Genomic DNA, 13,147 nt, shown 5'->3' on the forward strand with positions numbered 1-13,147 from the left:
ATTCGCGGTAAAACAGAAAATATTAATGACAAAATTTAGTTGATTCTAAACATTAACGAATAAGCTATCTAAATAACTTAATTTTAAGTCTTAACTTCCAATCTAAGCAAAGTTTTGACTGTTTAAACATAAGCCTAATTTCTGTCAGAAGTCACTGCAAGGTTCAATGAGCAGAAAAAAACACTTTTTTCTAAAAGGCTTTAACTCCGGAACCTATTGCCTGATTTCGATCAAAAAAGGTTTGAATTTCTTAGAATTATACTGTTATTTAAAGCTTAAATTTAGCTAAATCTGAGACTTTGGGTTAATTGGCTGGTTAATTTGACATGGAATGACCCTACAAGCAGCCATGTCTTAAAAGTTAACCGATGGATTTCGATGGCGCAAAAGCCTTTATCACACCTATAGCTCACATACATATAAAAAACCATGAGCTATTAAGTGGGTAGGTTCAAAAATTAAAATATATCATCACATTATAACATAGTCAAATGAACCAGGTACATAATTGTGCAAATTTAATGCATCTGTAGTGCGCCACTGAAACTCATAACAACCACAATTGAATACGCCTTTGTTCAACAGTCTTAAATGTTGTACCTCCAACTTGATATAGGCTAATTCTAGTACTTGCTCTTCTCCATGCTTTGATTTCAATACATCCAACAGGTAGCATTATATATAGAGAGAGCCTAGGCCCTAGAGTATCTCGCCAATAAGACAATCAAATACAATATGCATATATGGAGTTAGAAGTAACTTGAAACCAGAAAGATGTAACATGTTTCAATGTTACACCACATCTCCGTAATACAAAAAATTTCACTGGTAATAGCCAATAACCTAATTTGGCAGCTTAAAATTTCTTTTAAGTCTATGTCAATATATACTAAACAGATAACGTAAAAAAGGAACTACCAAAACAAGCTAACCAAATTATAGAAGCTCCGAAAAACCATATATGGCACCGTAACTTTCAGAAAGTAGGCTACTCTTATTTTAATGTTTAATCTGATGCTAGCCTGTACCTGCCTGCCTGCTACTGGCATACTTTCAGAACTGTAAACCGAAAAATTGAATAGTGTAACCATATTTGGTAGAAGTCTTTGGCCCCCCAGTTCCCGCCGGCTTGGTTAATAATTAAGCCTGATCTGAAACCACATGACAATAGAACAACAGCCGGAAAACTTAGCACTTCGAAGAATAATAGCGCAACTTGCCAACTCATTCGAAATGGCGAGTCGCACTCTTAAAATGCCATATATGGTCTCATAACTATCGCCCTAGTCTCTAAACGGCCAGCTGAAAAAGTTTTGTACAAAGCAAAGAGGTGGTTTGCTTTTAATTACTAAAAATCGTACTGTACCAATATTTAGTAAACGGTAATTGAGTACAAAGTATGCTAACAGCTGAAATAGATCATTTCCTTCTTGACGCAAGTTCCTCCGCGTATGTTTTCAATGCTGTCACCATCAAGCACGTGACTTGACGTCAACATATGTGGTTCAGTGTTGGATGTCAGAGCAACATTTTGAATAAAGAATGCCCAAATAAAGACGTGAGCAGATACCTGTGCAGGTTCCGATTGATAATGATACACAAACCTATTAATTTTTTTGGTTTTATATGGTATTGCGTGAATTTAGAGCTATTCACCAGGACCAGTGGACCACTGAAGATTGTTTGTTCGTAAGCCTACTAACATGGTTGAGACGGATTGATGCTCAAGTCGACTTGAAATGACGTCATGCATTCGACCCGACGAAGCCTTCAATTTACATGCTCGGTATCGGATTGAAATCATTTGGAGCGAGGAACTGCTTTTCACTGGTCGGTTTAAAATTAGATTTTAACCATATTTCTCTCAATAAGCTTTGTTGTACATGGTTTTATTGTCAATGCATATGAAAGATTAGCTTTTGTTGTAAAGTTCACTATAAATTTTGCAATATACTCGCGGGACGAAATCAATAAAATGACTTACCGTTGGGCAGACGTAGATTTCTCGCTTCAATATCAAACATAGGTCAGGCTATTTTAGTAGACCTAACAATTGTTGTTAGCAACGATTCTTTTCCACGCGCTGCAGAAGATGCATTGTTTTTCTGTTTTTGTAAAGCCTCGTAGTAATGGCTTTTAGAGAAAAGTAATGAGTGGTTAGTTTGCGTGGCTGAGGCTACAGACCTAGCTTAGCTACCGGCATGCTCACTACACTAGTTAAAAGCTTTTTGATAATATTATAATTAAAGTAATATCCAGATTGTGCAAGATATAGAATTCTCGTCTTTAAGTGTCGAATCAGCGAAGCGTAACACTGCGTCATGATAACTTCCTATGTATTGTTTTAAACTTGTGACGTAGAAGTTGTGCTTGCCTTTCTTGCATGTGTTCAGTTTTTGCAGTTTTTGCTTTAGCGTGTATTATTATTAGTAACTAGAAATCAGTAATATTATGCAGTTGCCAATAAGCAAAAAGTCTACTAAGCTCAATGCTGTAAAATGGACTGTTGAATAGAATGCTGTTGATGTTGAATGTTCTGTTCAAATGTAATCGTTCAAAGAAGAATCAATATAATCAGTTTATACAATTGTCATTCTTGTGCAAACTACTGTTGAATTCAATTTGAAGAAGTTCAGTGTCGAGTTAGACAACTTTGTTGTCACCTTCACAAGACAATAATTCGTTAAAGGTGAACAATTAAGTCTAAGGTTGAAATAGCAGACAACGACCTTATGAGACTCATATACCATCGAGCGCAATAAAAAATTGGACAACCTAGCATTGTAGTGAAGTGGCTCAACCTGTCAAGTTCAACAACCATAAACCAACCATTTCATTACAGCTACAATCCAACTCACAAAACTCCGACTCCTCACATTTTGTGGGATCAAAACAAGCGCGTTTCAAATCCAACCGCCTTAACCCAGGATATAGTAAAATATAAACAGAATGTATGGTGGCACTCTGTAAGGTTAAATTTTATTTTTAGTTCTCCTACACTCCGAGTTTTCTCAAGCAAAAGCTTGCTTCATCAGGTGTGTGTTAAGAGATTATAAAAATAAAATGAAAAATATCGATCGTTGACAAACGTACTGGTGTGGTAACAGAACCTGTGACGTCATAAGTTTCATTTTGATTGTGGTTTTGAATCAGCAGAAAACGAGTGTTAGGCTACTAGCGCAAATAGAATATTGAATATCAAACCCTGGAACATTTAGCCAAATTGAAATAGTAAGTTAGGATAATGCCTTTATAATAACTGCGTCAGCTGTCGATCTGGCACTCACCAGTCAAACAAATAAATAATAATAATATACAAACTGTAAACAGCAAACAAACAGCTATAATTTACTCAGCAGTCCTTAGATCAAATAGTCCTTAGAAGAAATAAAGACGACTTATTTGGGGTTTTACTAACGCAACGTGTTCAATATCATAACTGCGCCAGTCAGGCTTGTGCTACTTTTTTGCTGAATCAAAACCCTTTGGTCAAAACATAATTGGGTTTAAATGTATGACGTCACAACAAGGGAACTGGTTTGGCACTACACCGGTAACAATCTAATTTCAATTCTGCGGAGTCATGCCACGTTTTGTACAATTGTATGTCAGTACGGGAGACAGAATATTTCGCAGGGACGGAATGTGTTACGATACCCGCAACGATCTTAGTTCGGTTTTGCTGTTTAGTGTGTGGCGGTTAATGTCACGCAGTCGTACCACATGGCACTTACCTTTAAAACCCCACCTTCATTTTGTCAGAATCATAGCAAGCGTTAGTTAAGAAGTGTTTCCAATAAAAAAACTAAGAATGACTGACTCAGCAGATCAAATTCCATTGTTCTGCTGAGTGATTAGTATAGAGATGTCGGCATATTTTATTTTTTAATATGAAAAAAAAATTATTTGGTTTATCACTGACCAGGTTAGATTGTTCCTTTCTTGTTGGGAAAACGTGTAAGTTTCGCCAATGCCACGCAGGCACGCGACATCTTAATATATACCAGGTGGTTGCAAGGAGAGCCACAAAAGCAAGTACAAACATTTTATTGAAAAAAAGCTAACTTGTTTTGAACAACTTTTGTTCTTTATCAAGTCTCGAATGAATTACAGTATTTGATTACCGAATTACATACTGTACAATGTTATATTGGAGGCAGAAGGGAATAAAATAAAAAATAAGAAATATAAACTATCAGCCTGCAGAAAAGAAAGACAACCCTACCAAAGTTAACTTAATATATGAACCGAGTGATATCTGTATTGTTCTGTTAAATACTTTGCGGCATTAAAGTAGCAATTACTTTTGCGATATTATTACGTAAAGAAAATTGTTATAATTCTGTGTGTTTCATAATAGACAAACAGAACATCATTTGCAATGTAAACAAAAATGTTTTTTCGAAATTATATCCACCCGTTGCACACTCAATCAATAATAAAGAAACATTCGAAAGTATATGAAAGCAAGCATAGATTTATTGTCGCCATAAAACCACGCAAGGTAAATATACTTTGCAAATATGAATTAGTATGATTTGTTTGTATTTGGTTGGGCTCGGCGAGACTAGAAAGAAACGCGAAATAAAATTGTCATTCCAGATGAACGTTCACAGATTTTACTGTGTTTTGTTTAAGCGTTTGTTCCAACTTTCATACGGTTGTAAGTTATTTTGCTTATGGGAAAATTCGTGGTCGTAACCAACCTTACACGGAGGTGGCGAACAGTAGAAAGATCTATTTTTAGATCGAAAGACTTTATTTAGGCATGTCCGACGAAGATGCACGGACATGTCGTAACGGTTACCAGCATTACCTTTTTCTTCGTTTTTTTCGGAAGAAATTAAATGTTTTCATTAAGAGCCAAGACTTTCAAAAAGTGGTATTGACGTAAATTTTGTAACTAATCTTACAATTTTTGTTGGCAAATGTCTTTGTGTTCAAACTGTAAAAAAACATAAGTGACACAGTCATTGCGCGTGTTGCTGTTGGCAGTATGCATTTTAAAGATATCGTCTTGAACAAGATTGTTGAATTAGCAAAGTTTATTTTTAAATGCATGTAATGAATACCTACGCTGCGTAGCCTAATTCATGTGTAGAGTATAATTTATACTACATCATGGATGACAATGATATCAACTAAGATAACTAAGCCAAAAATTTAAATTTTCTTTAATGAAGTTCGTTTGAACAGGGTTAAATTTCACTTTTCGATAGTCTAAGCTATGTTACACGAATATACAATGATGCTCTTATATCCATTTTGGGTTGTTTAAATCTATAGCTTTTAACACCCTGAAACGAAAGCATGTGGTGACTGATGAAATAGATCACAAAGACTATGAAGGCCATCAAACGAAAGCTTGCAAAGCTAATAGTGACGTTATAGAGGTGCCACTAATGACGTAAAAAATGCAGAGCACAAAGTGTACATTACTGTATTAAGCCCACAGAAAAGAACACAGAAAGTCGGTATAAACTATAGGCAATGCTTTTTTCATAGTTTAAAGAATAGAGACATTTGTCAGCAAATCTTTAGAAAATATAACCTACTAAATTAAGTTTATGCTGGTGGCGTATAATAGCTGCACTGGTTGCTTTTTGGCGGACGGCCTGAAGTAATAACGTTGCATATCTTGATCTTCAAAAGTCAAATGTGGAGACATATTGCTTAATTACAAGATGAACCAGTCTTAAATTGCAGAAAATTTGGTTACATGTGTAATATATTTTCTCTGCCCTTCCTGTTTTCATGCAATTCTCATTGCTATTCAATAGTAGTCAGGCAAATCATAGTGCGATGAAATGATGAAGTTAGTTTTCATTTTTAAATATAAAAACGCCAAGCTTTCAGCAGAACGATGGAGTTTGTTATGTTGAGTCAGCCATTTTTAGCTTTTTTATTGGAAACACGTCTTGACTTATGGGTGCTATGATTCTGCTAGGCTTCTGACAGTATGACACATTATTCATTTGACTATAAGACACACTTACTTTGCAAACTTTCTATTATGGTCCTGTCACGTAGTATCCTGAACCCATGCCTCTCTATTGTATTTGCAAAAATTTTGTTTACTGGTACTAACCAACAAACCAAGCAATTACCTTCAGTGAACTGGTATATTACACATACCGTATTCAGGTTATGTTCATTGAGATAATTAGCATATATTTTATTGGTTTCTGTAGGATATGATTCTGTGATTGATTTTTTGCCATAATACTTGCAGTAAAAACAGGTCTTTTGAATTTCGTGTATATATATGTTATTTATTGTAAATCAGTGTGTACCAGGTATGTACATGTCAAATATATTAGTGTGCATATTGATGGGTTTGCATCAATTGCATGAGTCTAGTTGTGGTTGTTGTTTTGCATGATACAGTGAAACTGGGCTGATGTTTTTGACATAACACCATGGAGAGTTTATTTGGTTTTATATAATTTTACAGCCTAAGTATTCTTTCTGCCTGTGCTCATTGATTGACTTAAAATGATGAGACTGTTTTATAGCACTGTGATAGTACTTTCATCACTGTGGTCATCCTGTGAAGTTTCTGCCCGTGTTCTGGAATTAGATGAGAGGTAAAAGAGCGTTTTTTTTCACTGACCATTGATAGGTTACTGTTATTAGTAGAATGCTTTTAGGCATGCTTTATTGTCTTTCAAAGAAATTGGTAAGGTTAGAGGTTCTGAAACTAGTTTTACATATTTAGCTTAGCCTTATAGGCAGGGTTGCCATCAGTCTCAACTCAAAAATAAGGACGACTAGAAAACGAACGAGGAATACCACCTTAAACAGTGTACAACAAGAGAAAGCAACCAATGTTCCTAAAAAAAAAAAAAAAAAAAACAAGACACTATCTGCATGTTCATAATTTTGGTATCTCTTTGGTACAAAATGGTATCGTAAGGTGACAAAAGTGCCCCAAAATAAGGACAAAAGTGCCCACCTCCGCCCTAAAAATAAGGACGAAAGTGAAAATAAGGACATTTCTTAGAAATAAGGACAAACATATTTTCTAAGACACGGACCTTTAAAATAAGGACAAATCTTATAAATAAGGACGGTATGGCAACCCTGCTTATAGGGGTTAATAAAAATTGAAGAGCGTTATAATCTATTTGGTATGCGTTTCTACCTTGGACCTTAGTGAACAAGTTGTTGCCAACTGTACATTTAAATTGGTATTCTATGCAGTTTACTGTTTGGCGTTTCTAGATTTTTAAACGTCCAGTCTGAAGGATCATGGCTTGTAATGTTTTATGCACCTTGGTGTGGCCATTGTAAAAGTATGGAACCAACGTGGCTGGAGGTTGGAGCTGAGTTGTCCAGGAAAAAGTCTGATGTATCTGTGGCACGCCTGGATGCAACCAAGTATGAAACTTGTTTCATATTATTCTGTACATCACCGTCAGTGTAGTGGAGTTTTTTGTGTTGAATGTAGTCTCTGCTTGGAGAAATTCTCATTTAATCCCTCTAGTAACTCAAAACTAATATGTATGATTATTATATTTATTTGTTTTTAATAGCAGAAGTAAGTAACATTATTGGCTACTGTATAAGTGAACAAGTTTTAGTGCTTTATGTTTCATGTTATGACATACCAAACGCCACGATATTACCCAATTTTTCATCTCGCATATACGATGCTATATGCAAGATATGGCATATATATAAAAACCTATGAAATATACTCATTCAGGTAGTTTTAAATGGGCTTTAATTGAAAATGTCAGTTGCGTAACTTTGATGTGTAAATGCTGTGGAGCAACCGAGCAGAACCCTGTGTTCAAAAAATTGGTTTTAACAGCGGACTGCGTGAGCTTCTTTCTGTATTTTGTGTGAAGTAGCAAGTTAAATCGTGATAGTGGTAATACTGGTAATCGTTGATGCAAGTGCTTTTGCCTGACACAGCAACGGTGTTGGGTGTTTTTATTACAACTTTCATACGTTGATATATGTACTATTTTAACTTAAAATTGCAATGTGTATAAATTAATCTGAGAAATATATATCTCAAAATTTCTAGAAAGGACTTGCTGACATTACTCATAAAATTTCATGAGCCATGAGTTCCCGCTGGTGTGGAACTGTACAGTGATCTGCAATAACGGCATCACATAATATTGTAAACTACGCCCTGCTGTAACTAGTCTATATGTATTAATGAGTGATGATTTATACTCTTGATGTTATCGCAGGTATTCCAAGATTGCAAGTCATTTTGGTATAAGAGGCTTTCCAACCATCATGTTTTTCAAGAATGGTCAGAAGTTAGAATATAACAGTGCCAGAAACAAGCACAGCATAATGTCTTTTGTTGATAAAGCCAGTGGGTGTGTGAAGTATTTCAATCTAAAAGTGCATGTCGTAGTTAATTTTTAGGTTATCATAGCATTGTGGTTATTAATACCATATTGAATTGTCTGTGCAATGCAGTAAAGCATTGGTTTGAAAAATTTACATTAAATCGCTAAGTACCTTAAAGCAGTTTAAAATCTTTTTTATCAAACACCAAATTTTTGTCTTGTTAATTTTGCGCTTCATGATTATGACTGGGCTTCATCGATTAAAGTGTAGATGACAGATAATAATTTACTCAGTGATAGTTAACAAATTTTCTTATTGGTGCATTTCTAATCCCACAACCCCAATTTATTTGGCTTTTGGTGTTCAGTGTTGTTTTAATTTGCCATAAGCGTCATATAATTTGAAGTAAGCCACAACCATGCGTAATATTTTAAAGCAAATTGCGTTTATGTTTGTTTACCATTGCTACAGCTGAAAGTTAAAACACAAGGTAATTATATGTTTCTTGTGGTGCTAACATATGCAGACCGGAAGTGTTTTCACTGCACAATAAAGAAGAATTTCTCAGAGCTCGTGCAGATTATGAGGTTTTCTTTCTTTTCGTTGGAAACGAAGGCACAGAGTTGTTTAACATGTACACAAAAGCTGCCAGAGCATTCTTCACAACCATCAAATTCTTCTCTGTGTCTGACTTGGATATTCTTCCTTCGGTAATTTCCATTTTGAAACCTTAGTTTTAATGAAGCCATGTTCTTATGTCTTGTGTTATTTCATTTCATTATAGATTTGTTAACTTTTTACAATGCTCATTAATTTTTGAAATGGTGCAAAATGTGCTGTCAAGTCTAATGCATATTTTCAAACATAATGGCTACATTAAGAATATGGTTTGATACGTTGAAAATGCATAATTAAAAGAATTGTAATTTAGATTGTAAAAAGCTTTTTTTCAAGGAAATCTCTGTTGCAACAAAACCAACTGTCCTTGTCTTTAAAGATGGCAAGTACTATGAGATGCAAGGCAGCCCACCCAACGCTGCGTTTGTTGCAGCCTGGGTAAAAGTAGAGCGTTTTCCAAGCTACAACCAGCTTACCGGTACAAATACAACTGTGCTTTGTTTTGTTACTTGAACTTTTCTAAAACTTTTTGTGTATGAAGATGAAATTGACTATATATTTGTACATGTTGACTGAACTGTGATTTCCTGAGAATACCTTGAATAAGCAATAGAATTTGGTTAATGAAATATGTAGGATAACGCATTCCGTGTCATTTTTATAAATACTGCTTGTTGTTTAGTCTGTTTGTCTATTGAAACACTTTGATTTCATAGGAAACAGCTATCACACATTGAGAGAAGCTGGTAGGAAATTCGCGATAGCAGCCGCTACCAAGGGTGATTTTTTCAACCAGACAATGCACAACATTGCCTTGCAGCGGAAGTTCCCTTACACGTTCTGTTGGGTAGATGGAAGTGAGATTTTAAACAGGATGACGTACAGGTACCGACACATGTCTACATGTGACCATGCTAACGTTTTAATCAGAATTCATTTAAAGAAACACAGAAAACATTTTTTTAGTTATTGTGTATTATTTAGTTAGTACAATACTAAACACAATATACAGTTCACATACTAACTAACAATATTGTGTTTATTGGTGCATAATCTTAACCAACATCATTTCTCTCCGTTAATATTTCAGCGACATTACGTTGCCAAATTTAGTGGTGTTTGACACCAACTCGTATGAATTCTATGTGATGCGAACAGAAGACCGAAAAGTAGCGATGACGAAACAAAATGTGTTAAAATTTTTTGACCAAATTAAAGATGGCACGTTGTCACCTCAAGGTGGCACTGGTTTTATGCAGCAGATCAAACGAACATTTCTGGATATCATGCATTTTCTGTTGGTATGTCAAGTTTAGGACATGTAAAGGTCAAGTTTTAAGATGTTTTCATGACTTTTATTAATTTTGACTTAAATTTTATGTGTTTGTTGTTTCAAATTTTCTCGACCTACCTTTAACATGTTTAAATTTGTTTAGAATCTCTTCAGTGAAAATCCTCTTCTTGCATCCCTCGTCATCGTATTGCCAACAGTTTTGATTATGGGCGTGTGCATTTGTTTGTGCTCGATCACAGACAGTGATGAGACAGGAAGTGATTACGAGTTCGATGAAGATGAGGAATTAACCGATCTGGATGACTTTAAAGATGAAGGAGTTGAGGCTGGAAAAGTGGAAGAGGGGGATGATGCAATAGAAGCGAGAAACGAGGATGGTGAGAACATCCCACAGGAGGATCTTGCTCCTTCTGATGATAATCTCGGAGAAGGATTACGGCAGAGGCAAAGGGAGAGAGAAGAAGAATGATACAGAGTTGGTATCTGATGCTGGTGATAAATTCTACCAACCACACAGGGTAACAACCTTTCTTCACGTCAGCTTCGTTCTACAAGACCTTTGATGTTTGTGCTAAGTGATGTTGTTTATCTGAATGTTTTCCTCCATTTTATCTGCAGTAAAGTTGAAAATATCAATTATTTCCCTTATATCATGTTGCTAATCACGTATCCAGTGCCACGTAGTCATACCTTGCACAAGTGTTGTTCAAATTTGTAACTTTCACGCGTCTGTCAAAAGCGCATGTATTGCTTTCGTGGAATTGTTATTTGTTTTTTTGCCAAAACCGTAAACAGATTCGACACAGACCATGATGTATTCAATGCTTGGTGGTTACGGCCGTCAGCTGTCGCTAGTGAGTCAGAATACAGAGCATATATTTTGCAAACAGCATTGCTAATGAGGACGCGGAATTTAGGATTGCATTTTTATGGACGTATCAATGACAGAGCAATATCATCACCGGAATAATCTCTAAATGGTCAGAAAAGTTTCGTTAAAAAGTGGCGGCCACAGTGCCACCACGCGGTGATTCTGTCTTTTAAACATATTACTTCATATCGTGACTGTGTCGATTATTGATTGCTATGCGTGGTATTTGCTCGCTATGTAAATATCGTGGTTTGGTGACAGTTAACCACGCGACACTTAATCACGCGACACATAATCACCGACACATAATCACTAGGACATTTAATCACGCGACATTTAATCACGCGACACATAATCACTAGGACATTTAATCACGCGACACATAATCACTAGGACATTTAATCACGCGACATTTAATCACACATTTACAATATTTTTTTACATTTACAATTTACAGCAATGTTATGCATGGGAAATGTAAGCAACTGCACGAAGATAGACTAAAATTTCGCTTGACAGATAACGGTCAACTATGTTTTGCACGCGCAGTTTCAGTGCCTTGTACCGTATTGGAATAGAAGGTTGAGTACCAGCAATTCCTTGCAGAAACGTTGCACGTTGCATTTGAATGTCTTTTTCAATTCCCCGTATGAAAGTCCACATTGTCGGGTGGTGGCATTGAAAAAGCACTTGGAGACCAAAATGCCAACCTTCGACTGCATTTGTGGTTCTTGCAATGCAACCTGCCCCGGCTTCGTAATGATTCCAACTTTCGATTGGAAAGATGGCTGAGCCGTAATGTTCACCACGTCCCGGACGTCGTCTGCCTCTGATATATGTGTGTTCGAAATACGAAAGCAGCTCAGGCATCTTCTCGTGATCGGGCATGCTATCAGCTAAGATCAGAAATGACTCGACTACGTCAGAGGAAGGGACCATGGCTAAGGCTGGTAAACACCGAACAGCTGTTCTTAATTCGTCATCAGACTCGTAGTCACACTTCATGCCAATTTCATTCACTTTGCGCAGGACGCTTTGCGTTAGGTGAAAATAACAACTCCTAACATTTGCTGTAGGAAATGCTGTGCGGAAAGCACTTACTGCGGCAGTCTCAAACGGATTCAAAACAATTGTCGGGGAGTTCTAAAAGAAAGACCAAGGAAGCCTTTGGCAGTCGCATCCAAGTGATTATGTGTCGCGTGATTAAATGTCGCGTGATTACGTATCCAAGTCGCGTGATTAAATGTCCTAGTGATTATGTGTCGCGTGATTAAATGTCCTAGTGATTATGTGTCGGTGATTAAATGTCGCGTGATTATGTGTCGCGTGATTAAGTGTCGGTACACCAATATCGTGCGCGCTTGTTGTTCGGGTAGACGAGTTCAACGATACTAGGTAGGTTTTTAACAGTCTGGATTGTTCAAGTAGGCTACGCTCGGGACAGCTCGTGCTTATTGGGAAGAAACGCGACCTCCCTTACCCGATATCACAGAGTCATTCACCTTCCGAGCGCCGCAAAAGCAAAACGTTGTAATTATTTTAAGCTTATCGTAACAGTCTTGGTCGTTCTTCAATACTTTAGATGTTGATCTTACTCTTCATGAAATTTATATGGGCGTGTTATATTTATATAATTTATAAGTACGTTTATGACTTAAAATGGTTAACTTTAGTTAGTTTAAGGCATACGTGTCAAGCTCCCGGCCCGCTTTACAATAAAACTTGGCCCGCGATGCTATTTTATACATTGAACTATTTCCGGCCCGCGAGATCATTGTACAAGATAACTTACTTTTTTCAAGCAAGAAACAAGATTATAACAAATCGCACAATACAGCAGCACAGCAGTTGCCCCATCATACGATAGAATAAAGTGATTTATTCTAACACTTGTAATCTGGGCTGCTTTTTTCTTTTTTGTTTGTTAATGCTTTTGCAAGGAGATGAATGAAACATAATGATGTAAGAGAAGAATAATCAAAAATAACCCAGTCAAAAATGGTAAAAACTATCAAAAATTTGGTATTGTTTCGCTTCCTTTTCCAATT

The 13,147-nt window shown here is 36.3% G+C and overlaps 1 protein-coding gene across 1 annotated transcript; it reads left to right on the forward strand.

Moving 5' to 3' along the window:
* The first annotated feature begins 6,428 nt into the window (after positions 1–6,428).
* LOC143451713 (protein disulfide-isomerase TMX3-like) lies at positions 6,429–11,035 on the forward strand. Its single transcript, XM_076952432.1, has 8 exons — positions 6,429–6,587; positions 7,225–7,380; positions 8,208–8,342; positions 8,843–9,026; positions 9,271–9,412; positions 9,651–9,819; positions 10,025–10,235; positions 10,371–11,035. The coding sequence occupies exons 1-8, from the start codon at positions 6,496–6,498 to the stop codon at positions 10,695–10,697; spliced, it is 1,416 nt and encodes a 471-aa protein (XP_076808547.1). The 5' UTR covers positions 6,429–6,495; the 3' UTR covers positions 10,698–11,035.
* Positions 11,036–13,147: the final 2,112 nt, after the last annotated feature.

This window comes from Clavelina lepadiformis, chromosome 4 (genome assembly GCF_947623445.1).
Source record: "Clavelina lepadiformis chromosome 4, kaClaLepa1.1, whole genome shotgun sequence".
In the NCBI taxonomy this organism is placed as follows: Eukaryota; Metazoa; Chordata; class Ascidiacea; order Aplousobranchia; family Clavelinidae; genus Clavelina; species Clavelina lepadiformis.

Bases quoted from the DNA above. Each gene is read 5' to 3' on its own strand.
- LOC143451713 (XM_076952432.1), top strand. From the start codon at position 6,496: ATGATGAGACTGTTTTATAGCACTGTGATAGTACTTTCATCACTGTGG. The intron at 6,588-7,224 runs GTAAAAGAGCGT...TGGCGTTTCTAG, and splicing joins GTTCTGGAATTAGATGAGAG to ATTTTTAAACGTCCAGTCTG. The intron at 9,027-9,270 runs GTAATTTCCATT...CTTTTTTTCAAG, and splicing joins ACTTGGATATTCTTCCTTCG to GAAATCTCTGTTGCAACAAA.